At 51.3% G+C, this 27,851-nt stretch overlaps 1 protein-coding gene and 1 long non-coding RNA gene across 8 annotated transcripts in view; both read right to left on the bottom strand.

Moving 5' to 3' along the window:
• DLGAP2 (DLG associated protein 2) overlaps positions 1 to 27,851 on the bottom strand; it is a 919,850-nt gene that overhangs the window by 695,496 nt on the left and 196,503 nt on the right. For 2 of the 7 annotated variants that reach the window (XM_045398974.3, XM_045398977.3), the window contains exon 1: positions 12,633 to 12,991. The exons of the other annotated variants lie outside the window; for them this stretch is intronic. In XM_045398974.3, the coding sequence (XP_045254909.1) occupies positions 12,633 to 12,897 (265 nt within the window). In that variant the 5' untranslated portion in view covers positions 12,898 to 12,991. Of the gene's footprint in view, positions 1 to 12,632; positions 12,992 to 27,851 lie in introns of those variants that run through there. 7 annotated transcript variants of the gene reach the window in all.
• On the bottom strand, positions 6,051 to 7,118 carry LOC141407545 (uncharacterized). Its single transcript, XR_012416994.1, has 2 exons — positions 6,997 to 7,118; positions 6,051 to 6,308 (listed from the first exon to the last, which is right to left on the bottom strand). It is a non-coding gene; the product is annotated as an uncharacterized lncRNA (long non-coding RNA).

Below are 27,851 nucleotides of genomic sequence, written 5' to 3'. Positions count from 1 at the left end.
GCCCAGATCCCTTCCCTACCCCTGCCGTGTGCTCCACACAACCCAAGCATCCACTACAGCTTGCTCAGGGTCCAGGCCTGGTCTTTCTTCTTCACCTTTGTCCCCTCGAGAACTTGGATCCATCTTCAAGCCCTCTATGGGCAACATAGCGAGACCCTGTCTCTACAAAAAAAATTAAAAATTAGCCTGGCATGGTGGCGCATACCTGTACTCCCAGCTCCTCAGAGACGGAGGCAGGAGCAATGCTTAAGCCCCGGAGTTCGGGGTTGTAGTAAGCCTTCAAAGGTTTCTCTCTGTCACCATTACACTCCAGCCTCGGCAACACAGAGAGACCCTGTCTCAGTTGAAAAGGAAAACACGCTGAGTCTAACTTGTCATTGAGCTTTGTGGCCTTCCCAGCTCATGTGGGATCCACAGCTCACACTGTGCGTTTGATGTGCTAAGTCAGGAAGCGCGGTGCTTCTCCTCCTCTCCTCCTTCACAGTGCACAGCAGGGCCTCAGCAGATGTGTGTGGAAGGAATGGCTGTCTGAGACACAAGGCCAGGGGGTTCCAATATGAGAGTAAGAACTGCCGAACTACCCTCAGCTCCACCTTGGATCAGCACTGCAGAGAGGCCGGGCCGGACACCTCCTGTCCCCCCACCCCAGGCACCTGTCATCTCCTCACAGAGTCACCGAAAGGCAAGATACTGAACTTGGAGGCGTCCATAGAGTCGGTCCCACTCCTTCACTTTCAGTAAGAGAAAAATGAGGCCTAGACAGGGAACACACACCTTAGAACACAGAGCACAGACGCAGACAACACCAGGTTGCCTTGATTGTGGGAGACGGAGGAGACCCTGTCCCATCCCAGCTCCACCCGGCACCCGGCGAGGCAGTTGGGCCAGACGAGGCCCACGCCTTCCAAGGGTATTCTCTCTGGCGCTTCCTCCGGCTCCTCCATCCCCAAGCAACTCCAGGGATCTGTATGGAGAAAGACTGTTCTCTCTGATAAACGCACCCAACCATCCACGGAGCAGAGGGTCTTTCCACTGTGTTGTGTTTGGCTTTGAAAATCATGCGACATTCTAAAAAGTTCCATTCACTGGCATCTCTTTAAAGAAGCCTCTCTCATAGTCATGGGGAAAAATAGGCTTCTTAAAAAAATTTTTTCGGAGAAAGCAAATGACAATTAGATCCGATTTTAAAACAATAGAGATGATGAAAAACTTAAAACATCACTTTTGTTTTGATCTCAATATGATGAAATATGGGCATGTTTTGAATCCATATGAAAGAGTGTGCCCATCATGGTGACAGTGACTGGAGAGGACTCACAGCTGCCTCTTGGGCCGCTGTAAGTGCATCCTGTGCTGAGCGCACACGGCAAGAACAATAGGAAGTCTAACGAGCACTTCCTGGTCCACATGTAGATGGCTGCCCCACCTGATAGGAAGTCTAACGAGCACTTCCTGGTCCACATGTAGACGGCTGCCCCACCTGATAGGAAGTCTAACCGGCACTTCCTGGTCTACATGTAGACGGCTGCCCCACCTGATAGGAAGTCTACCTGGCACTTCCTGGTCTATATGTAGACGGCTGCCCCACCTGATAGGAAGGCTAACGAGCACTTCCTGGTCTACATGTAGATGGCTGCCCCACCTGATAGGAAGTCTAACCGGCACTTCCTGGTCTACATGTAGACGGCTGCCCCACCTGATAGGAAGTCTACCTGGCACTTCCTGGTCTATATGTAGACGGCTGCCCTACCTGATAGGAAGGCTAACGAGCACTTCCTGGTCTATATGTAGATGGCTGCCCCACCTGATAGGAAGTCTAACCAGCACTTCCTAGTCTGTATGTAGACGGCTGCCCCACCTGATAGGAAGTCTACCCAGCACTTCCTGGTCTATATGTAGACGGCTGCCCCACCTGATAGGAAGGCTAACGAGCACTTCCTGGTCTATATGTAGATGGCTGCCCCACCTGATAGGAAGTCTAACCAGCACTTCCTGGTCTGTATGTAGACGGCTGCCCCACCTGATAGGAAGTCTACCTGGCACTTCCTGGTCTATATGTAAACGGCTGCCCCACCTGATAGGAAGGCTAACGAGCACCTCCTGGTCTATATGTAGATGGCTGCCCCACCTGATAGGAAGTCTAACCAGCACTTCCTGGTCTACGTGTAGATGGCTGCCCCACCTGATAGGAAGGCTAACAAGCACTTCCTGGTCTATATGTAGACGGCTGCCCCACCTGATAGGAAGGCTAACCAGCACTTCCTGGTCTATATGTAGATGGCTGCCCCACCTGAGACACCAGAGATCCTTTGTAAAGGATAGCATTTTCCCAGAACAACAGCAAGATAGGCAGCAGCCTGTCAGGCAAGTAAGGGAAGCTTGAGGAGTGTCCTCAGGGGAAGGTCTTAAGAAAAGTGCCACGGCTGAAGGGCACCACGTGTCTGTAGCTGCGCAGGGCCATTTAGGGGTCTTCACGCAGGAGGCCATCATGCCAAGACCTCCGTACTCAGGGACAGGCCCCGCCGCCAGCTCTGAGGCCTGAGGAAAGTTCACATGTGAGCCCCCCCGCCTTTAGAAAGGGCAGTACCGATCACCCATTGGCGTCATGCGGTGTGTTTTGTGAAAATGGTTCAAGGAGGTGAAACAATGGACCAGAATCTTCTCCTACACCACTGGAAACATTCTCCTGGTCAGCGCTTTATTTTATTCAAAAGTCATGAAAAAGTTGACTAAATGCTCTCTCTCACCCAATTTCCCAGGAATCCGCAGAGCATTCCCTGAAACAGCAGCTCCCTGCCGCCTCCACGCTGGACCCTAAGTGCCCAACAGCACTAAAAAACAACACAAAAAGAGAAGACCTTGCACTCAGCTTGCAACCAGGCTCCAGCTCAGACACATGGAGAGGTGTCTCCTCCCTAGGCATTAAGTTCTTAAAAGACAGGCCGCCATTTCCCAGGGGAGGCGATTTAACAGCACAGAGGTCCTATTTAACAGTACACATGCTTCCCGAGTTTTACACGTCGGTCGGTTCCTGCACTTTGCCTTTTCCAGTGTAGAAGCATGTGTGGCCACCTTTGAATAGGGCCCCCTTGGGTCCCTTTCTCTTTCTCGATGGGAGCAGTCAAGGCTGCTCGCTCTGGCCTTCCGGGCTCTGCTGACAGGGCCACACAGACGCCTACAGAGGCTCATTCTCTTCCGAGACCCTCTTCATAAACCGACCATAACTCAGCAACGCACGGTACACAGTGTTCTGTTCCACTCAGAACGAACCAGCAGCTCAGCCCACGACATGCTCTGTTAGCTAATTTCCAGCGGGCTGGAGACGGGTCCCACTGGGCAGGGTCCTCGGTCATTTTAATGAACTTCCTACTCTGACTCTTAGACTGTTCCCAGTTTCCTAGAAACAATCATTGTTAAACGTCCCCACTCTTACGCAGCTCTCCAATTTTCATTAGGCAAGTATGAACAACAATTGATAGACATTTTAATAATAACCACATAAAAAGCACATAAACGCTCATACTTCCTGAAAAACAAAAAGCCAACCCAGAGGTTTATGTGGAATTCCTCCTCGTAGCCAACAAACAGGAACCACTCTGCTTCGAGGGAAGCTCTGAAACTAGAGCAAGATGCACGGGTCCTGTGCTGTGGGATGTAGAGATGGTGTGAAGGACGCACACTTAGACATGACAGATGACAGAACACGAGGCACACCCAGCCCTGAAACACGGAAATCGGTGGAGCAGTCTGCAAACGCGACAGAACCACACCATCCAAGAGAAAAACAGTGTGAGCACATGTGCAATTTATGGTCTTATTAACTACATTAAAACCGTAAGAAACAGGTGAGGTTAATTTTCATATATTTTATTTAATCCAACATATGCAAAATATCATTTCCACATGCAATCAACGTAAAATATGTTAATAAGCTACTTCACATGTGTTTTCATACCAAGTCTTCAAAATCCGGCGCGTAAAGTGTTTTACACGGACACACCCTGTGGACGCAGTGGCCGGGCGTCCTGGGCCCATGACCGCATGTGGCTGGCAGCTGACACACGAAGGGGACAGCGAGGGCTCCCACACACAGCTTTGAGTCCAAGGCAAAGAGCACGTCTCTGAGCCCCAGACCCACACCAGGAAGGAAGAGAGACGCCCCCACGGTGGAGTCGCTCGGAGAAGGTGTTTCCAACCCTCTCGAGGGGCGGCCGCCTCAGCGTCTCCTGCGGGAACAGCAGCGGGCCCTCTGCAAGCGTGCGGAGTGTAGTGGCCACTGACACAGCTCGCAGCACGCGGGTCTGCCAGGCTGAGGTACTGTGCCCTTCCCAGTGCCAACAGAAGCCGAGGAATACACGTTCTTACAAATCACACTCAGAGGGTTTGGAAGCGTTGAAGAGACAGAAAGAAGATGACGGGAACGCTGGAGGCTCCTTAGACTTTAAAGAGGCAGGGCTGGGGGAAACCTCTATCTTTGGACAGCAAATCACTCCTTCCTTCTGTTGCTCTTACAGCCGGGAACACCTGTGCGTCTGATCTGTTCTTCTTCAGACAGAACAGCCTTGAACTGAAGAAAAGGTGGGTACTCTGGTTCCCCAAATGTTCCATCTCCCCCAGAGCCGACATGGGGCTGGGGTCCACCGCCTCACGGAGCTCATGAGGACGAGCGAGTGCCAAGCAGGATGAGTCTCCGAATCTGCGCCCGCTGCCCGCTCTGCCTCCACCCTCCCCACCACAAGCCGGGAATAGCCACGCCACCCCCCTCGCAGGAGAGAGCACTCGCTTCCTCTCCGCCCCCTGGGATGCGCAGCTGACTCAGAGCCACCCCAAGTAGCGGTGGGCAGAAACCAAGGCAAGAATCGAAGAGGGGGCCTGTTTCAAGCGGGTCCCACTCAATGGAGCTGGAAATAGATTGACTCCGACAGGCTGCCGTTCCCGCTAAGTGGGATGAGAACGAACAGCCAGGTGTCTGCACAGCAGGCTCTGCCCTCACCCTCCCCTCATGCCCACAGCCAGGTGTCTGCACAGCAGGCTCTGCCCTCACCCTCCCCTCATGCCCACAGCCAGGTGTCTGCACAGCAGGCTCTGCCCTCACCCTCCCCTCATGCCCACAGCCAGGTGTCTGCACACAGGCTCTGCCCTCATCCTCCCCTCGTGCCCACAGCCAGGTGTCTGCACAGCAGGCTCTGCCCTCACCCCTGTGCCCACAGCCAGGGCCGGCAGCCATTCCAGGACAGAGGGCTCCCTAACCCACAGAATGATCGGGGTCAGGGAAGCAGCAGACGTGGCAAAGAGGGTCTGACCCTGGAGACACCTGAATTCCCATGACGACCCGACTGCCTCACAAGCCAAAGCTTCCTTCTCTGAAGGAAACAGACAGCAGCTGCCACCGTGCAGGGCTCTGCAGGAACGGACGGGGACAGGCTTGGAAGGTACCTTTATAGACGAGTCCATAGGAACTCCAGAAAATATTACTTCCTTCCCACATATCCTTGCAGGAGGGAAGAAAAAACCCTAACCATATATTTCCAATATGCTTTATCTTTGTCCAAAACAGTCTAAGAACCTACAGAAAGATCAGGGGGAAATGGGGAAGTTACATTTTGAATCAAGAATGTGAAATGCTGGCTGATCTTTTTCAAACTGTTGGTTATCAATATTTTTTCATCTTAAGAATTTTTTTAAATTTTTCATTTTGAAATAATTTCAGACATATAGAAAAGTTGCAAAAGCAGTACAGGGGATTCTTACGTACTCTTTACCCTGATTTCCTAAACCCTGACATTTTACGTTTACTGTTCTTTCTCTGTCTCATGTAATTATTTTTCAGAGCCACTTGACACTACATTGCAGGCATGATAGCCCTTCGCATAGTAAATGATTCATTGTGTGTTTACTAAAACCAATGGGATTTTCATAATAACCACAGTACGATCATCAAAATCTTGAGATACTAGTATTTCACTGACAAACCTTATTCACATTTTGGCAGTTGTTCCACTCCTGTGTTTTATAGGAAATGAAAAAACAAAACTCCGCACAAAACCACATGTTGTACTCGTCACATCTCTAGTTTTATTTAACCTGGAACCATTTCTCAGTCTTTCTCCATCTCCACTGAGAATTTTTCCCTTTACAAATCATAAGAAGAAAAGAACCGGATCATGAGAGCCCCTCCCAGGAATTATTCAGTGTGTGAAAATCCGAAGGTTATGAACTTCAGAGAACGTTTGTTCGCCTTTTCCATTTCAGCACACGCGTGGCTGCCGGACTGCATGTGTGGTTATGGACTTTGGTCAGGAAAGTGCCTGGAAGCCAAAGGTGAGAGGGAAAAGGTGAAAAGGAAAAGGTTTCTCGACAAAAACATCAGACACTTGTTCTTCCTCCAAGATCCCAGCAAACTCACAGGAGTGCCACGAGGTCTTAGAGCACATGTTTGTGCTGCAATATTTCCTAGAAGGGAATATTTCCACTGATAACAGAACATTCCTCAAATAAAAGAAAGATTATCAAATAAAACCTGCGTGAGGCAAATATTCACCCGTTTCCTTCCAGCCACGGGGACCAAACAGCCCCTCAGTTAATCCTCCTGGGAAGACGGAGGCCAAACGAATTCCAGCAAAAGACTCAAAACTGTGGGTTTTACATACATTATGTTGTTTAATTGAGAGTCCAAAAAATGAAGAGCAAGGATGTCATAAGACTCCAAAGATTTTTAAAGAAAAACCAAGTGGAGCTCTTTTTCCTCTGCCAACACCCACCACCACGTTTCAGCAGCTCAGTAAGAAGGGCTGGGAGCCAGGGGGTGGCCACCGGGACGACGGGGAGGGCTTTAATCAGAATCTCAGAACGGGCTGACGAGGACTCCAGAGAACAAATGAAATTCAAATGGAAGTAACAAACCCGCCAAGGTTCCCGGGAGCCGAATGTCCCGGCTCTCACTGCAGGAAGAACATCATGACAAGTGGCAGTGCCTAAAAATAACGGCCGAAATACCTGGGATTCGTAACAGAAGGGCCAGGAATCCCAGATCCCGGGGTAGCCAAGGAATTGAAGAAGGAATCACAGGCGGCCTTTTCTAGAACACGTTCCTGATTCTTCTTCCAGAGCCAGGAGGCGGGAGAGGCAGAGCGCTCTCGTTCTCACTCTCGCGTGAAACGCCCCTGCCATTCCCTGCTCCCTCAGCGTGGGAGTCCCCCAGGCGCCAGGGTGTGGACATAACTGGGAACCACTTCTTCAGAGACACAACCGGCCTGTGTCAACTGTCCACGCAGCTCCTCAGCCCTCAGAGACCCGCCTGCCGCAGGACCAAGATCCAGGAGCCCAAGGCCGTGGCCTCCATGCCTGGATTTCAGCTGACGACTTTCTCACACACACCTCCTACCTACACACGCGTTTCTATTCAGTTGGAAAAAAAAAAAAAAATCCTCTCTTTTACTGCCTCCGCCTCGTGAAATCATTTGACAAAGACAATTCTGTGATCGCGTCATCTTCACTGAGGATTTAAGGAAACCCAGAAGAATGGATCTGAGCCCCCAAACCTCTGCCCTTCCCCTGCCTCCATCCCCACTCATCTCTAGAACAACCCACAACGTCCTCCCAATTAATGTAGTTCCAGAGGGATTTCCATGGGCAAGGCGTCTCCCTCCCATTACATAATAAACGGGGTGTAAATCTGAGTTCCCTGTTTTTTACTGGTAACAGGACGGCCTCTGCGCCACGCCCTGGCACACTGGTGTGGCTCCCACAGCTCTGGAAGACAGTGGGAGGAAGGCTCTGCAGTGTGGGGACTCCACGAGGCTCCCAGTCCTGCACACCTGCACCTGCTCCTGGTGTCTGGCCCACAGCCTGTGTCCCACATCCTACGTGGCAGCAAGCCCAGGACACACCTGCCCTCTCGGCATCTCCAAGTAGTTTTTGCAGGTTTCCTCCACTACCTAGAGTATCTCTGTCTGCCTGGCAATCTATTGTAAACGACTCAGCATTGAAGTCCCCTCCTTGGGCCTTTTCTGCAGAGAATCCTCTCACCCCTGGCTTCCAGTGCAGTGCTGTCACATCACTCTCTATGTGCCTGGAGTCCCTGGTGTGCACCCCACACAGGAACCCCTCGCTCATGTTGCTGTCTCCGTAGGACACGATCGTTTCCCCCAAAGCAGAGACAACACCGCATTTGTCTTTAAACCCTGGTGGCCGGCAGAGTAGGTGGATCGTGCACTGACTCTGAGCCCATGTGATCAACCAAAAGGAGAACAAACTGAATTCCGTGTCTCGCCTTTGCTTCCTCCGGGAAGGCAATGGGCTGTGAAGCCCTGGGTTCTACGGTGAGACACTCACTTTCTAAGGCCTGCAGAAAGGAGAGGCCAGGGTCGCCAGGTCTGAGTCAGAATTCTTGGCCTTCAACCCGATGCAAACACATCGGTGTGGCCTGTCTCAGACTGAGAGGCACAAGAAAATCATGAATCAGGATGAGCAGGTGCACCACCTCACTCCTCCCAGAGACACAACACACAAAATTAGAACTGCAATGGCAGGAAGAAAAAAACACACATTTCTGAGGTGAAAAACAAAGCCACAGAGACCAAAGTAATTTCTATAGTGCCCAGTACATTTCAATTTCATCCTGCACTAATGTGTCCATTCTTGGTAACTCAAATTAAAGTGGAAATGACCTGTAGTATAAATCATGGAAACCAAGATCAATATTTCCTCTAAGTATAATTAGACTGTAGCCCTCATTGTGGCCGGGTACTCCCAATCAAAGCCAGGCCAACGCTGCTTGAGTTTCGCGGTGTGGGATGTTTAGAGGGGGAATGGCGGGGGGCGGGTGTGGGATGTTTAGGGGGGAATGGAGGGGGGCGGGTGTGGGATGTTTAGGGGGGAATGGAGGGGGGCGGGTGTGGGATGTTTAGGGGGGAATGGAGGGGGGCGGGTGTGGGATGTTTAGGGGGGAATGGAGGGGGGCGGGTGTGGGATGTTTAGGGGGGAATGGAGGGGGCGGGTGTGGGATGTTTAGGGGGGAATGGAGGGGGGCGGGTGTGGGATGTTTAGGGGGGAATGGAGGGGGGCGGGTGTGGGATGTTTAGGGGGGAATGGAGGGGGGCGGGTGTGGGATGTTTAGGGGGGAATGGAGGGGGGCGGGTGTGGGATGTTTAGGGGGGAATGGAGGGGGGCGGGTGTGGGATGTTTAGGGGGGAATGGAGGGGGGCGGGTGTGGGATGTTTAGGGGGGAATGGAGGGGGGCGGGTGTGGGATGTTTAGGGGGGAATGGAGAGGGGCGGGTGTGGGATGTTTAGGGGGGAATGGAGGGGGGCGGGTGTGGGATGTTTAGGGGGGAATGGAGAGGGGCGGGTGTGGGATGTTTAGAGGGAGAATGGCGGGGGGTGTGGGATGTTTAGGGGGGAATGGAGGGGGGCGGGTGTGGGATGTTTAGGGGGGAATGGAGGGGGCAGGTGTGGGATGTTTAGAGGGGGAATGGAGGGGGGCGGGTGTGGGATGTTTAGGGGGGAATGGCGGGGGGCGGGTGTGGGATGTTTAGGGGGCAATGGAGGGGGGCGGGTGTGGGATGTTTAGGGGGGAATGGAGGGGGGCGGGTGTGGGATGTTTAGGGGGGAATGGAGGGGGGCGGGTGTGGGATGTTTAGGGGGGAATGGAGGGGGGCGGGTGTGGGATGTTTAGGGGGGAATGGAGGGGGGCGGGTGTGGGATGTTTAGGGGGGAATGGAGGGGGGCGGGTGTGGGATGTTTAGGGGGGAATGGAGGGGGGCGGGTGTGGGATGTTTAGAGGGAGAATGGCGGGGGGTGTGGGATGTTTAGGGGGGAATGGAGGGGGGCGGGTGTGGGATGTTTAGGGGGAATGGAGGGGGGCGGGTGTGGGATGTTTAGGGGGGAATGGAGGGGGGCGGGTGTGGGATGTTTAGGGGGGAATGGAGGGGGGCGGGTGTGGGATGTTTAGGGGGGAATGGAGGGGGGCGGGTGTGGGATGTTTAGAGGGAGAATGGCGGGGGGTGTGGGATGTTTAGGGGGGAATGGAGGGGGGCGGGTGTGGGATGTTTAGGGGGAATGGAGGGGGGCGGGTGTGGGATGTTTAGGGGGGAATGGAGGGGGGCGGGTGTGGGATGTTTAGGGGGGAATGGAGGGGGGCGGGTGTGGGATGTTTAGGGGGGAATGGAGGGGGGCGGGTGTGGGATGTTTAGGGGGCAATGGAGGGGGGCGAGTGTGGGATGTTTAGGGGGGAATGGCGGGGGGCGGGTGTGGGATGTTTGGGGGGAATGGAGGGGGGCGGGTGTGGGATGTTTAGGGGGGAATGGCGGGGGGCGGGTGTGGGATGTTTGGGGGGAATGGAGGGGGGCGGGTGTGGGATGTTTAGGGGGGAATGGCGGGGGGTGTGGGATGTTTAGGGGGGAATGGAGGGGGGCGGGTGTGGGATGTTTAGGGGGGAATGGAGGGGGGCGGGTGTGGGATGTTTAGGGGGGAATGGCGGGGGGCGGGTGTGGGATGTTTGGGGGGAATGGAGGGGGGCGGGTGTGGGATGTTTAGGGGGGAATGGCGGGGGGTGTGGGATGTTTAGGGGGGAATGGAGGGGGGCGGGTGTGGGATGTTTAGGGGGGAATGGAGGGGGGCGGGTGTGGGATGTTTAGGGGGGAATGGAGGGGGGTGTGGGATGTTTAGGGGGGAATGGAGGGGGGCGGGTGTGGGATGTTTAGGGGGGAATGGAGGGGGGTGTGGGATGTTTAGGGGGGAATGGAGGGGGGTGTGGGATGTTTAGGGGGGAATGGAGGGGGGCGGGTGTGGGATGTTTAGGGGGGAATGGAGGGGGGCGGGTGTGGGATGTTTAGGGGGGAATGGAGGGGGGTGTGGGATGTTTAGGGGGGAATGGCGGGGGGGTCTTCGTCTTTCCAGACAAACCTTGAGGAGTGGATTGCAGCCAAAACTGTCTGAAAAGCCGTCTGGCCCTCCCTGCCTCTACCCTGATGTGAGCCCAGACAACCCACTTACAGCCTCAGCACTCCTGTTTCCTCCTCTGTGAAATCAGGCTTCGCAACAGAGAATCCTCGAGTCCCTTCTAACTCGAAGGCTCTGTGAATCTTCTGGTTCTTCCTGCATTGAGGGCAGCGATTCCCACCTATTTCCTGCCATGTGTGGACATCCTGCACCTGACCCTGGATGCGAGGGAAAAGCCAGAGGAGGACCTGTCCAGTGTTATCACCAAGTTCTTCTCCTGTGCTTTATTTTTTTTAATTCCTCTAAATAAAAAATCTTATGCCATTTTCTGAGTGCATCCCACCCTTCGCAGATGCCTTTGCAAGGTGTCAAGTATGCAGTCCCCGCCAATATCACCTGTGTTGTCACCACAAGAATCAAACAGGCACCTGAGCACCAAGCTCGGGACCTGTTCTTCATTCCACTTCCATGAAGCCCGAGATACACTGAGGACACAGTAATCCACATCCAGGACACCTACTGAACACAAACTCGACCTCCATAAATCCGTGTCCGGGACGCCCAGTGAACACAAATTCAACCTCAGTAAACCGTGTCCAGGACACCTACTAAACACAAACTGGACCTCCGTAAATCCATGTCCAGGACACCTACTAAACACAAACTGGACCTCGGTGAATCATGTCCAGGAAAATCTCGTACATCTGTGTCCATGACGCCTACTAAATATGTACTCAGCCTCAGTAATTCCATGTCTATGACATGACCAGAAATTCTCCTAGGAGGTGGCTTCAGGCTGGCGCCCTCCCCAGTCACGGGACCATGAGACCCTCAGCTCTGGGCAGGGCACTCTGGTCCCATTCTCCTGGGACCCCATGGCTGGTCGGTGTCCCTTCTACTGCACATACGTGCTTCCTTCTGCTGTGCAACGGAATTCAAGTGTGTCCCATGGTGTCTGATGGGCCTGGCACTGCTCTGCCCCTTCAAGGGACCTTGTGCATCTGTGTGCTGGTCCTTTGTGGGGTTTTTTTTGTTGTTGTTGTTGTTGTTTTTTGCAGTTTAGCTCTCTGAACTCTGTCCTATTTTTCTCATTATATATTTCTTGAGAGATTTCTAACTATAATCTCCAGGAACTACCAAGAGCAATAATTCCCAACTCCAAACCCCACACTCCAAACCTTCTTCCTGCTCCCCACGTCCCGAGACCTCCGTCCCTCCTGTCGTGTCTGGCCTGACACGTTTGTACCACAGCCAGCAACATCCCCACACCGGTGGGCCTCACAGTTCTGTTCAGAACAGAATTGTCATGATTACGTCCAATCTATGAGGAAACCGAGGCTCGGAGGCGTTAAGTGTCTCTCGGTGAGGGACACACGGAGGACTCTGAATTTGAAGGACTTCAAAATCGGCCACTTGCTCAAAGCACACTCCTGACGTGCCCAGTTCCACCCTGAGACCTTTGGTGTGTGCCGCGTATGCTCGGGTAGACCCAAGAGCCTTGGGGACCAGAACGTTTTAAACACACCCCCACAAAGGGCTACAATCACGGTAACTTTTAATCATTGAATCAACACGTTCAAGTAAGAAAACAGTCACCACAGAAGCTTCAAGAAAATCCCCACAGGCTCATCACTGTCCTCCATCAACAGCAATCCCCCGCCACGGATCACATTCTATAAACGGCGTTCCTACCTTTGTAGGAGTTTTCCTGAACGCTCCCCATCTGACACATCATCACCAGCTTCACCTTCATGTAATTACAATCGATCAGTTTGCTCCGAAGTCTTTTACCATCCCGGCCACTGGGGCCCTCCCACGAGGGCCTCTCCCACATCGGCTCCTCCAGGCCTCCAGCCCCCGGCTCTGAGCTCTTTCTCTTTCTCGGTGGGGGGTCCTCTGGCCCCGGCTCTTCCCGGCTTCCCCCCACGCTGTCCCCACCCCCACAGCGCAGAGGCATTTAATCCAGCTCAGGGAACACCTGGAACTCCTACGAGGCTCGCTCCGCTCCTGCCACACAGCGCTGTGAGTCCCACCGGGATTATTACACAACCGCAGCCGTCCTTGCTGGAGGAGGGCAGCTCTGCTGTGTGACGGCTCCTGTGGGTGCGGCCGGCTCTGCGTGCCAGCACCCTCATCCTTCCTCCCGGCTCACTCAGTTTAGTTCCACGTGGCTCAGCTGCTGCCAGTCCCTCTGCAGCCACCCACGGCTGCACACCCCCTTCAGCTCATGCCCTGGCCACGGCTGCCCAGGCGGCTCCAGAGAGCAGCTCTCTGTGCCACCTGGTGCCACCTGACGCTCTCCTCCCAGCAGGAGCAGAGCCCACCATGCCCTCCAGGAGCCAGGAGAACAACAGGCACAGATTCTGCTTGTGTTCAGGGATCCTGGGATCTGTTTACTCAGGTGCAGTGAGACACAGAGACAGAAATAACCATCATGGATGGAGAAATGGAAACACACAGACCCCGGACTCGGAGGCAGGGCCTGCCATGGGGCAGGGCCAGCCATGGGGCAGGGCCACACAGGTGCACTGGGAGGGCCAGGACGTGTGGGAGGGGGCGGCCAACATGGGGAGCCCTCACTGGGATCTGGGAAGGAAGAACGGGAAAGCAGGACCAGCAGGCTTAGGCCTGGCCAGGCCGAATGCTCCCGGGGCTCTGGGCTGTCAGTGGTCAGGAGCATGAGAGCCCATGGAGGGAGTGGCAGGCGTGGGCTCTGGAAGTCGGCTTCCTGTAAAGCCACGAGCGCAGCCAAGCCTCTTACTGTCCCCAGGAACCGGCCAGCCCAGGAAGAGCCACCCCTCCCAAGTCAGTGAGACCCAGACACGAAAGCATCAGAACACGGAAAATTAACAGCACGGCGAAGACCTGCTCTGTGCCCGCGAGCGGCCCGGAGCCCAAGCGAGTTACTCCCTGAGTAATGGAAGTGTGATGTGTTCATTCTCCGTGACACATCCGCTCCTCCCGTGAGCTCAACCCCATTCAGTAGGGCAGGAAAACCCTGAATTAATTAATTAAAATAAATGTCATTATGCAACGCCCCTGCCTGCCTTTGAACTGGAACAACATGGTTTTTTCTGCCTTCATGCTAGAATGGACACATCGGATCTTCCTGGGCCTTCAGCTGGCTGAGCAGATCTTAGACTTGTCAGCCTCGTAACCACAGGAGCCAATTCCTTATAACAAATCTCCTTCTATACACACAGATGTACATCGTGTGATTTACATATGCAAGCATGGGGTCTACGCATGTGTAAACAAACACACCCACACTTCCGACGGCTTCCACTTCTCTGGAGGGCCCTAATGTACCTGCAAAGCCCACAGGGTCACTCCATCCACCATGCAGACATCCAAGCTGTGCTAACACACTCTCTCCACACCCATCCACCAGGCTGTCCCCCAAGTCATGGATTCCTGGACCACCACAAAGCCAGCCCTGTCCAGCATCCACACAGAACAGCATCCTTCCATGAGGTAACCTCAGCCCAGAGACAACCATTCACACTTCATATATGTATATCAAACAGGCTGAGCTGGGATCTCTTAAGCCCTAGAATTCAAGACCAGCCTCGACAACATAGGGAGACTCCACCTCTACAAAAAATAAATAAATAAATAAATAAATGAATAAAAAGCTGAGCAAGGTGGTGTGCACCTGTAGTCCTAGCTACTCTGGAGATTGAGATGGGAGGATCGCTTGAGCCCAGAAGGCCACTGCACGCCAGCTGGAGTGACAAAATAAGATCTCTTCTTTAAAAGCAAACATACCCAAAGCACTCCAAGTGGCCACCACCCACACGCGCCTACACTTTCACCATTATCAACATAATTATCAATACATCAATAGCAAGCAGGCCTTTACAATGTCTGGATTTAGTAAGAATAACCCGGATTGGCCAGGCACGGGGGCTCATGCCTGCAACCCCAGCGCTTTGGGAGGCCAAGGCAGGTGGACCATCTGAGATTGGGAGTTTGAGACCAGCCTGACCAACATGGAGAAACCCCATCTCTACTAAAAATACAAAAAAAATAGCCAGGCGTGGTGGTGCATGCCTGTAATCCCAGCTACTCAGGAGGCTGAGGCAGGAAATTCACTTGAATCCAGGAAGTGGAGGTTGCAGTGAGCAGAGATTGCACCATTGCACTCCAGCCTGGGCCACAAGAGCAAAACTCCATCTCAAAAGAAAATAAAAATAAAAAAAGAATAACTTAGATAAGCATGTAGTGCCAGCTTCCCAAAGTTTCTGAAATGTGCCTCTATAAATTCACGTCCTGCACCCCGGCAAGGCCAGCACTAAACTTCACCGGGCTCACAGTCCTGCCATAACAGTTGCCACACAACGTGACCCCACAACATCGTCCCTCCCCATCCACCCCACCCAACGTCCAAGCCCAGGGCTCCACGAGGATCTGGTCCCAACACCTGCTGACCCGCTGTCGGCACTGCCCTCCCGCCTCCAAAAACATGAGCCCAAGGACAGAGATGGCCTCACTGTCTTCTACCCACATCACTAAGAAGGGCCAGCATCTCTGGGATTGACTGAATTAACGTCACCTCCTTTAAGACATAATCAGCAGTGGCTGTGAGGGACGCGGCTGGTGTTGGTCCCGTGAGGAGACCCTAAAAAGGATGATAAGCTGAAAACCAGAAACACCTTTTCATGAAACTCCCTCCAAATGTGCACATTCTCATGTTTATAGTCTCCTATCTGCAGCCATCAATACGCAATGGATGCTGTCAGGCGACATCCCTCAGTAGCTACGGAACGCAACACATTAACAGCATCATGACTTAACCTAAGAACATTAAACTAGATCCCTCTCTTCAGAAGATAATTTCTGTTTGGGGTGACCCTGAAATCACTCACAGGCCATTTCTGCCTGCCACACAGCCGCTAAATTACTTGAGTGTGCATCTAATAGACCTTTGGCAGTCTTTGATTGTTTAATTATTTTAAAAGCCAGTGTCTGAGACATTTTCCCTTAATTGGCTATGCTTTTCTCCTACGTTTTTTCTCCAGGAACAGACCCCTGACATCTGATACAAGCACAGGTTCAATTCAGTTCAAATTAAAATGCTCCCACTGACTGTCCCCTATACACCAAGATCCAAGGCGTCTCTAAACCAGTAACATGCAATCCTGATTCCCAAGGAATTCTATGCCATGCCTTTAAAAGGATACATTTAAATGTCACCCCCTGCTTCTTTCTTAGCGAATACCCTAACTAGTTATGTAAACTTCAGGAACTGTAGCTTTTTCATTCTGAATGCAGGGCTCGGCATATTGGTATCTCCAGCTCCTGGGTGGAAGGTAATTAAAGTGGAGGGTCAGGGGCCATCAGCACTCACACCCATGCCCTGGTGGGTGTCACAGCCATCACGGCAGGGGCCCCTCGGAGTCTTCCTCCATGCATTCCTAAGGAAAAACACAGTCGCAGGACGTGACATAGAGAAAGTCTATCCGCCAAGACTGACGCAGACCAGCCATCTCATTTCCAGACATTATGACACGTCCCGGATAACCTGTGGTTTGCTACCTAATAACTTGTTCCATAGTAACTTGCCGCACAGTCAGGGAACACCCACCCAGGGTTTGCTACACCACAGCTTTTAACATGGTAGCAAAATCTACACACCCCCCAGTATGATACAGAGTGTGACACAGAGTAACGTGTTCCATGGTAACAAGCATCCATTAGAGCCCAGGGCTTGCGATTCCCAGCCCTGGGCACCTCCCTCTATATTCCAAAACTCCTGGCCTCATTTTCCCTCAAGAAACATTTTCTTTTCTTTCATTATTTGTGCATCAGTGCTTCAGATGCCTGCACATTAACCCCAACTCATACCTGAGAGAACAGTGGCCATAAATCAAGTCTCGCCAATTTGATTTATGTGCCACCTGAATACCTGTTTAGCAATGAAACTGCCACTGCTAAATAAGCAAAGCTTTGCTGGAAAAATCAATCACTGTCTTTATCTGATGCTTCTGGTTAATGGGAGGGTATTAAAATACACACTAAAACTATTTCTATTATATATGGCTCATGGTTGCAAATAATCAAAGCTTCTCAGAACACAACGCACACACCCACAAAACCATCCCAGAATACGGTGGTGCTTAGAAATAGTTTTAATTTATTTTAAACCCAACAAACAATAGTTTTCATCAAAGATGAAGTAAGTCATAGTTTTAAAACCTTTCCCCTTTAGTGCAGAGTCGTCTTTTCAATAAAATGCTTTCCGGGAATTACTTTTAAATTTTGGGGGGCAAATATTAAAACTGTCTTCCATCTCAAAATAAGAAATTCACTCGAACAACCTCAGGGATTCCTTTTCCCTCCGGAGGGGTCCGCTGTCCCTTTACCGCAATTAGCACCTCTCTCTCCCAGAATAAAGTGAGCAGGACGCATCCCGAAGAGATACGGTTAATGGGTTAGAGAAGAGAGAAGGCTTCCAGTTTAAAGTATTATCTGGCTCACAGCCCTGACACAGCCTCTACCAACTTCCATGAAAATACCAAAAACGAGAGGGGCACTCGGCGCCTCTGAAAACAAGGACAGATCGTCATTTGCTGCAAGAAAGAAGGAGCCGTTTCTCCATGAACATGATAACAACAGTGCACATGACACCTGCCCAGCTGCACCACACCCGGCCGGCATGTCACACACCTGTGTCCCACGCAGATGTCTGCCGTTTCAGGAATGCAGCCTGCAGCCACACCCGGCCGGCATGCCACGCACCTGTGTCCCACGCAGATGTCTGCCGTTTCAGGACTGCAGCCTGCAGCCGGCCAGCATGTCACACACCTGTGTCCCACGCAGATGTCTGCCGTTTCAGGACTGCAGCCTGCAGCCGGCTCCCACCCACAAGACGAGGCGGACATCACCCCAGAAGCAGCTGTAGTTCTCCTGCCCGAACCTCTGTCCACTGGAAGATGCACATTCTTGGAGGAGAGCAGAGACCAGCGGTGGGTGAGGACCCTGGCCTGGCTCCCTTGGCCGGCCAAGGCCAAGACCAAGACCAGAAGAGCCAGGTCACGGCCACTGGCTCCGTGTGAGGCGGCCTGATAGGACTGGCCGTGGGAAGCCTGCTCTGAGCAGCGGAGTCCCGCGTGGAGGACGGCCGGGTGGCCGCAGCCGTGACAGGTACAGAACAGCATCTGTAACTGCTGCCAGGGGAGGAGTTTCCAGGGTCCTCCAGGCAGACGGGACACGGGGCCAGGACAATCCCACAGACTGTCTATGGGAAATGCCAGTGAAAGGGAGGTCGTCTCCCGTTCCGGGATGCATGGGTCTTGTGAAAGCACATGGCCACAGAAACGCTCATAGACACGCATCCACACTCAACACCGCGACAGGGAGGACGGGTCTGACCAACATTTAAATCCTGAGCCCGGGAAAGTGTGCGCCACAGAAATCAGGGGAAACAAGTCTAGAGAGCCACTTAGTCTTGGGGAAAAAAAAGTTATAAAATGATTCCTAGGACTATAAACAAAAAAGGAAGAAAATGGACTGAGATGAAATCTCACAGAAGGAGACAGAGATGGTGAGTTAAAGAAGGAAGACAAGCCAAGGGCTAAATCTGCACCAAGTCGTGAAGTCACGAAGAGCCGAATGTGCACGTAGGTAAATCTGTGATGTGGAAGACGGAGCTCAGGTGGAGGGTTTCACAGAGCACCCGGGGAATGAACAACAGGCATTAACAAAAACGAGGGAAAGTGGGGTGAGGACCAGGATTCAGCTCAGCATGAAGCAAGCACGCAGTGAGCCCGGCCCTCGTCCTCACAGGGTTTTCCTGGCAAAGTGTATCTGGACATTATTTTTGCAATTTTTTTTATATATATTTTTTGAGACAGGGTCCCGCTCTGTCACCCAGGCTCAGCAGATCACCCAAGCGTGATCGTGGCTCACTGTGGCCTCTGCCTCCGGGGCTCAAGCAATCCTCACACCTCAGCCTCCTGAGTAGCTAGGACTACAAGCGTGCACCACCACACCTGGCTAATTGTATTTAGTAGAGATGGGGTCTCACCATGTTGCCCAGGCTGGTCTGTAACTCCTGAGCTCAAGCAATCCACTCGCCTTTGCCTCCCAAAGTGCTGGGACTATGGGCACGAGCCACTGTGCCTGCTGAATTGTCTTTAAATTTGTTTTTTTTTTTTTTTTTTTTTGAGACGGAGTCTGGCTCTGTCGCCCAGGCTGGAGTGCAGTGGCCGGATCTCAGCTCACTGCAAGCTCCGCCTCCCGGGTTCACGCCATTCTCCGGCCTCAGCCTCCCGAGTAGCTGGGACTACAGGCGCCCGCCACCTCGCCCGGCTAGTTTTTTGTATTTCTTAATAGAGACGGGGTTTCACCGTGTTAGCCAGGATGGTTTCGATCTCCTGACCTCGTGATCCACCCGTCTCGGCCTCCCAAAGTGCTGGGATTACAGGCTTGAGCCACCGCGCCCGGCCGTCTTTAAATTTGTTTATTGTTATGACGCACACAGGATGCACAAAGCAGACCTGAAATTCTCCCTAGAAAGGGAAGCTTCTACAGTCAGTCCTTGGCTGGCTCCTGGGAATGTGGATTTGGGGGCTATTCCCTGATAACAGGGGCTTCCTGTGCTTAAACTGTGCAAACACGTGGTTCATACCCACACCTGCCGTCCTGCTGGGAGCCCGGAATTCGGGTAAGTGCCAGGCAGGGGTGCCTCTGTGGGCGAAGCACAACCCTGGGCACCGCGTCTCTCACAAGCTTCCTGCTGGATGACACGCATGGTCACAGCCTGATGCTGAAGGAACCAAGCCCTTCCTGGGACTCCATGGGGAGCAGCTCTGGAAGCTTCTGCCCGGTTTCCCTGGACCTCCGTCCTCGGCCTTCTCCCTCTACTAATCACGCTCCACGTGCTTTCTCTGTCACAAATCATGGCCGTCCTGTTGGGCACGAGCCCCAGGAGTCCTCCCAGTGAATGGCGGAGTGGGGGTGCTCCTGGGGACCCCAATGCTAGTTATAGACATGGGGTGGAAGGGAGTTATTAAAACTGCTACCCAGGTTTCAAAGACATTTCCATTTTAAAGGCGCTTCTTAGTAAAGGGAAAGATTTCAATAATGAGGAAATGGAAGAAAATATTCCAGACACCACAGAGAGCACAGCCACATGGCAGAGCCTTCTGTGTCCCACAGAGGAAGCAGAGGTGGGTGGTGGCGAGCACAGCCCAGCGGCTCACACCCCACCCAGGCTCTGCTCTTTCTGACCTTCTTCCCTGGGGCAGTTTCCTCCAGGGACTTGCTGCTTCTCGGCCGGACGGATCCCGGGCACACCGGGGCTCCATCCTGCACTGGCGGCAGCCTCTCCTGTTCTCAGGGCCCCACTGTGAACACTGGACTCCGTTCTCAAGGCCAGCGTGATGGTAACTGGGTGGATGGTGGCAGCAAATGAACACTGCCCAGCAGGATTTGCCTTTCCTTGGAGCTCAGCAGGGGGGCTCACAAACTCCCCCAGCTTCCTTTCCCCACCCACGCTGCCCAGAACCTAGTACTTTAGGCAAAGAAGAAAGACTGAGACGCATCAGAAAGCACGAGCATCCTGCCCGTCGTGGCCTGACACCAGCAGCTCTGTCTGAGCGACCCCAGCACCATGAGGGCATCCAGGACAGGACGGCTGTTTTTCCTTCCTACTGTGAGCACAATTCCCTGATAATACATTAAACCAGTTTCAATTACAATGTCAAGTCCTTCCATTTCAGGTCAAATAATAATGTATTTTAGATGCCAAGTACTTTTTACTCTCAAAATAGAGTAAAGCTTTGAGGCTGGACACAGTAGCTGATGCTTATAATCCATGCACTTTGAGAGGCCAAGACGCGAGGATCACTTGAGCCCAGGAGTTTGAGGCTGCAGGGAGCTCTGATCGCACCACTGCACTCCAGCCTGGGCAACACAGTGAGACCCTGTTTCAAAAAAATAAAAAAACTACAGCATTGAAAGCTCAGTCTTTAGATTTGAATGTTTTAAAAAGTAATATGTTTAGATCTTTCCAATAACTCAAAAAATATGCTTTCATATCTCCAATAACTCATAACTATATCAGTTTGTCTTCAATTCAAACTAGTTTGTCTTACCCATACAAGTCTACATGTCTCTAGGTCTAAAAAGCTATAAAAGAAAAGGATGGAACACCATTTTCTTAGTCAAGAACTTAAGTTGAACAACAGTGTGGGTCAACACAATTGTCTTCCTGGAAACACATCTATAGCAACTGGTACTTTATCCACAAGGTATCACCACAGTCTTGTTCACAAAGATAGCAAACAGAAGACTGCAGTGAACACCAAGTAAACCTGTTCAGGATGGACGTGGACACAGCGTGGCACAGACACGGCCGTGCCTGTCTTGCTGTCTTTCATAAGGAATCACACTGCACCCAGTCTGCACAATCAGAAAACAGTCGAGAACTAAACGTGGGTTGTTATACAAGCCCATCTAAGCGACACAGGTTGTCAGACGACTGGTAAACCCTAATTCTACGAATGGCTTAAAAACAAATTACCAACACTTGCCATTTTAAGGGGGCTTGACTGGCTGAAACCAAATAACAGAGACATATTTTAAAACAGGAGGCTTAAATCGAAAGTGTTTTGAATTGCCAGTAAGCGCAGGCATGAACACACATTTCCATGCCCCAGTCTCCTGCACACAGACCCACACAGACCAGAAAGAATGCCTTCGGAATTCAGACGAGGTTGAGATTCCAGAGCTGGGGAAGGCACAAAATTTAGGTAAATTCACTTAGATTTACATCCGTAGCTCCCAAACAGCAGGGCTGCACACCTCCTCTTCAGCTGCACACGTCATCCGTGGCCCTAGACATGCAACTTACCAAAGAGTTTGTCTCAGAAAGTCAGGAGGCAGTCTATCACTCAACTTGTATTTATTCATTTTGATCAACTTTATCTCACAACATACTCTGGAGGCCGGGCGCAGTGGCTCACGCCTGTAATCCCAGCACTTTGGGAGGCCGAAGCGGCCGGATCCTGAGGTCAGGAGATTGAGACCATCCTGGCCAACATGGTGAAGCCCTGTCTCTACTAAAAATACAAAAATGAACCGGGCATGGTGGCGAGCGCCTGTAGTCCCAGCTACTCGGGAGGCTGAGGCAGGAGAATGGCGTGAACCCGGGAGGTGGAGGTTGCAGTGAGCCGAGATCCTGCAACTACACTCCAGCCTGGAACAGAGCGAGACTCTGTCTCAACAACAACAAAGAATACTCTGGAGACGTTGTCCAGTAACATTGTAACAAAAGAGAATCAGTCTGGGTGCAGTGACTCACGCCTGTAATTCCAGCACTTTGGAAGGCCAAGGCAGGAGGACTGTTTGAGCCCAGGAGTTCGAGACAAGCCTGGGGATTATAGGGAGACTTTGCCTCTATAAAAAGTTCAAAAATTAGCTGGGTGTGGTGGCGCACGCCTGTAGTCTCAGGTACTTGAGGGGCTGAGGTGGGAAGATCGCTTGTGCCTGAGAAGTGGAGGTTGTAGTGAGCTGTGGTTATACCACTGCACTCCAGCCTGGGTGACAGAGTGAGACTGTCTCGAAAGAAAGGAAGAAAGGAACAGAAGGAGGGAGGGAGGGAGGAATACTGATGTACAAACCTTAGTGAGGAAAACAGGTAAAATGGGTGACTCAAAATTCGCTTTACTATCTCTGGCCCTTCACTCCTGAAAATGTACAGGCATGTGCCTCACTGGTGTTTTACTTTGAAGCAGGACAAGCTATGAGGAAGCAGTGGCTCCACAAGCTTCCTGCCTCTCACATCTTCCTCTCTTCCCAGGAAGGGGCAAATCCCAGAGAGGAGACCCTTCTGGTCCTGAGGAAGGCTGTGGCCCAGGCTGTCCCCACAGGAGGCTGAGCCCTGGGCGTGCCCACCCAGGTATCAGTGCCAGGATCATCTTGGTCTCAACGCAGTTCTCCAGGAGCTCAACTCCAGGCTTCCAGGCCAAATTCCCAAACCAAGATGCAAGATTGAGCTGCTCGGTTAACATTTTCACTTCCACTGCCCAACAAATCAGCCTTTTGCCTTGAAATCATAACAAGTGGGTTAATTCGGTGGCCCTCTGCTCTGGCACCAGAGAAGCCTGGATGGGGTTTCATGAGCAATATCAGCGTTGGTGTCAACCTTGGGTTTTGTCATCAATTTCATGTATGTCTGAAGGCACATGTATCTTGTCTCACACGGGAAAGAATTTAAGGTAACCTACAAATACATGGGTGGGAAAACAGGTGGATAGAAAAAGAGAGTGGGGAACATCTACAATGAGGAGGATCTGTGGGTACACACAGAAACCATGCCCTGGGACGGATGGACGGACAGGTGAACTGATGGACAGAGAGATGAATAGACGTGGAGATTTAACACATGACCACACATTTGTTGCATTTCCTAAAAGCTAAGGCAAACGCATGACCAGCTGTGTGACTCGGGAATTCCAGGGGAGGGGGTGGGGGCTGTGGCAGGTGCCACCAAGACTCCGACAACATTCTCATTCCAGCGATGGGTTTCACAGATGTTCCCTGATCCCAAGGGAGGGCAACGCCACAGCACCAAAGCACCATCAACGAAGATGCAGAGGACGTCTTCAAGACAGGGCTCTCTCTCAATTTAGGAAGAGATTTCAGAGTATCCCAATGGGAGGCTTTGCCCGAACAATCCTCCTATAGGAACCTGACATAGACCCTCTCACGGGAACCTGTGGCAGCAACCCCCGTGTCGATAGTTACACTCAAAGTTACAGGATGGCGGGGCAGGGCGGGGGGCGGGGCCGGGGGGGCGGGGGGCAGGTGGAGAACCAGGAGATGTGACAGAAATCTACCCTCCTGATACCCCCCCAAGCATGAACCCTCAGACAAAGCCAAACATCTCCCAAAAAAGTAACTGTAGGTCTACTTCCGGCCCCACAGATCTGCACCACACAGAAAAGTCCCAGGAATTTACGTTGGTATATCATTAAAACAGGACTATCACACACCAGGTTTACTCGTGAACCCTCTCAGCACAGAAGTATCCACAGAACACGCAGCCTTGAGCTATAAAATTTCTTTATGTCTCCACATTAAACTGGCTGTAAACCACAAACCTAGGTAAATACGTCCATTAACCTGCTCTGGGGTTAATAGGACTGCCATCTATAACCGTGCAATTATTGCTCTGCACAGAAGTGCCCAGCCCAGAACGGACGGGGGCTGACCCTGCTTCATTCAGGGTTTGCATTTTCCCCAGGGGGTCACATTTTTCCAATCAGCACAGACAGCATCTATGCTAGAAGCCTCATGAAATGAAAGACCAGTGGCCCTAACACACTGATACGCGCCCCCTTGTTCGAGCAGGAATTAAACAGCGTGACCAATTTTCTAATAAAGGCATTTCCAGGGTATGAAATAAAGTCCTTTCAAGCATATGAGGAATGTGGTTTTTTCCTCTTTGGCTGGTGGGGAGGGAGAGAGGACGCAGGAAACGAGGCTCCAGCTCACTGGAAGGTGGTGCTGGGTCATTAGAGACGGGTCACGGGGAGGCTCCAGGGCGTCTGCCTTCGCTTCCTCCCTCCAGCTCAGCCCTGGCTTTGGTTTTGCTGCTCTTACTGCGTGAATCACATCGTATGGAATTCTATTTGCACAACCTCAGTGCTTTTTGGAAAGAGAAAAGGTATTATAAATAATTTTAGTATCTGGGTAAAAAGAAATTTACTTGAAGTATTTGGTCTTTCAAAGAAATGAGATCTCATCTTCAATCTTTTTTTTTTTTTTTTTTTTTTTTTTGAGACTGAGTCTGGCTCTGTCGCCCAGGCTGGAGTGCAGTGGTCGGATCTCAGCTCACTGCAAGCTCCGCCTCCCGGGTTCACGCCATTCTCCTGCCTCAGCCTCCGGAGTAGCTGGGACCACAGGCGCCCGCCACCTCGCCCGGCTAGTTTTTTGTATTTTTTTTTAGTAGATACGGGGTTTCACCGTATTAGCCAGGATGGTCTCGATCTCCTGACCTTGTGATCCGCCCGTCTCAGCCTCCCAAAGTGCTGGGATTACAGGCTTGAGCCACCGCGCCCGGCTCATCTTCAATCTTGTATGTGTGAATACCGCTCCCTGACTTCCTGAAAACAGGTAACATCCACACGTGGAGATTTCCCATCTCTTGGAGCAGCAAACCCGTCTGAGGTGCCTGCATAGCTCAGTTCCGGGGCTCCGGGGGCTGTGCCCACAGCCTCCCCGTCCTTCGGCTCCCACGTCAGGGTTCCCGGTCCACGCCGTGCTGTTCTGCATCAAATGTGACCGGAAAGTCACAGGTGGGTAATTCAGGACTTATTCAGGTCACATGGTATCACACACTGACTTAGTGCAAACACAAATCTGAGGCACAGCTGTGGGACAATGAAGTCACAGGTACCTCTGGATCTGTTTTCTCTTCTGCAAAATGGGGACACATTTTCTATCTCACAACAAAGTTACAGGACTAGTCAAGATGAATGTGAAAGCACCTTATAAACTGGAAAGCATTAAAAAAGCATGTAACATCCACTATTAGTGTAAGAATTCACATGTAACACAAAGTAACAATGTCGTTGTCTACATAGCTTTAGGAATCCTATGCCAGGGAGGTGTGACATTAATGAAGTCAAGTCTCATTTCCACATATACGCTCACGCCAGACTCTCAGTGCCACCAGCTATCGCGAACTGTTGGCCTTTCAGACAGGCCTGTAGCAGAGAATGCAAACTGGTCCACTGATTTTCCGTTATTTGTCCATCATGAAATTAAAAGCTCTTTAAAACCTTTAGCTCACGAGAAATCTAGGGGATTTACAATCACCAAACAGAACCTTTCCTAACATTTCAACAATGGTGTCCCTCTGCGGTTTTGAACTAAACCTGCAAACTGCTCCAGTGGCGACTGGGTTTCAACAGCTCTACGTGCGGAAACTTAATAAAGTATAATTAGGTCTGCCACCCTGTAGGCTTCTAAAATCCTACCTTGTAATACAAATATGCTCAACATCCAAATATAAATCACAAAAACATTCGCTCAACCTACGTAGATTTTTGAAAATGAAGCACTCCATTACAAAGGCTACATTTCAATCCAAGATTTCATTTTGCCAACGCACAACTAAACAGCTCGCCACCCTGCAGAGAACACACAGGAACTGCAGCTACCGAAGGGAATGACCACAGGAAGGTTACACAGAGAGGAAGGCGGGCACCATGGTACGGGGAGCCGGCTCCACAGAGAGGAAGGCGGGCATCTTGGTGTGGGGAGTCAGCTACACAGAGAAGACGATGGGCACCACGGTGCAGGAGCCAGCTCCACAGAAAGGAAGGCGGGCATCTTGGTGTGGGGAGTCAGCTACACAGAGGAAGGCGGGCACCACGGTGCAGGAGCCGGCTCCGATGAGCTGGACACAACTGGTGGCTGCCAAGAACTCCCCACAACTCCGTGTCCAAGAACGTCAAGCAGCAGCTTGAAACTGGACCACAGAAACTGGCAAACACTAGAACAAGGCCTCCCCACCCTCCCTCTCACCCAGCATCAGAAAGTCAGTTGATAAATGCTGACCAGCACATTGCTGTGGGGACCCACTTTCAGAGTCAGGAGTTTCCATTACATATTTGCAAATAAAGCCACCGTCAGTCCCACAAACACAGGGAAGTCACGTGAAACCTTTCCACCCAACTTTTATATATAACGTGTTTCACAGTCATTTTGTATTCACTGTCAATTAGAAACATAATGTATCTCAAAAATCAAACATAGTACTCCCGCACGCTTGATCTATTTGAGGTTTCATTATTCAGTTGTTATTATCAAAGTTTGCATGGGTAATTACTGCTGCCATATTGCAAAATCAATTCATTCTTGAAAATTCTAATTATTCTTGGCAGTAGAATAGGCCATCTCCTGAAACACTCAGGATAAAGGCTGTGTGAGGCAGCTAAGCCCAAAGTCAGAACCTGGCCAACTGTGCAGCCTAAAGAAAGAATGTATTACGCTTACAACTGTGTAACTTAATTTTCCCAAATGTCACGGCAATTCTGAAGTGAAGGTCATTAACAATCAAGGTAAGGAAGCCAGATCTTCTAGGAACTAAACAGCTCCCAACGTTTTCCCTGCTTAGATCTCACTGTCAGGGAAATGTGGATTAAATGGAAGGTGGCCTCTGATGTGTTCCCTAGTATCCTTCCAACATACATTATATATGCATCCTTCCAACATTCTCCAGCATTCTTCCAACATTCTCCAGTATCCTTTCAACATACATTATACATGCATCTTTTCAACATACATTATACATGCATCCTTCCAACATTCTCCAGCATCCTTCCAACATTCTCCAACATCCTTTCAACATACATTATACATGCATCCTTTCAACATGCATTATACATGCATCCTTCCAACATTCGCCAACATCCTTCCAACATACATTATACTTGCATCCTTCCAACATTCTCCAGCATCCTTCCAACCTACATTATATATGCATCCTTCCAACATTCTCCAGTGTCCTTCCAACCTACATGAAAACATGCATCCTTCCAACATTCTCCAGTGTCCTTCCAACATACATTATACATGCATCCTTCCAACATTCTCCAACATCCTTCCAACATCCTCCAGCATCCTTCCAACATACATTATACATGCATCCTTCCAACATTCTCCAACATCCTTCCAACATCCTCCAGCGTCCTTCCAACATACATTATACATGCATCCTTCCAACATTCTCCAACATCCTTCCAACATCCTCCAGCGTCCTTCCAACATACATTATACATGCATCCTTCCAACATTCTCCAACATCCTTCCAACATTCTCCAGTGTCCTTCCAACATACATTATACATGCATCCTTCCAACATTCTCCAACATCCTTCCAACATCCTCCAGCATC

Source organism: Macaca fascicularis, chromosome 8 (genome assembly GCF_037993035.2).
Source record: "Macaca fascicularis isolate 582-1 chromosome 8, T2T-MFA8v1.1".
NCBI classification, from domain to species: Eukaryota; Metazoa; Chordata; class Mammalia; order Primates; family Cercopithecidae; genus Macaca; species Macaca fascicularis.
The sequence above is the reverse complement of the archived record's forward strand: the minus strand, read 5'-3'. Positions and strand labels throughout refer to the sequence as shown.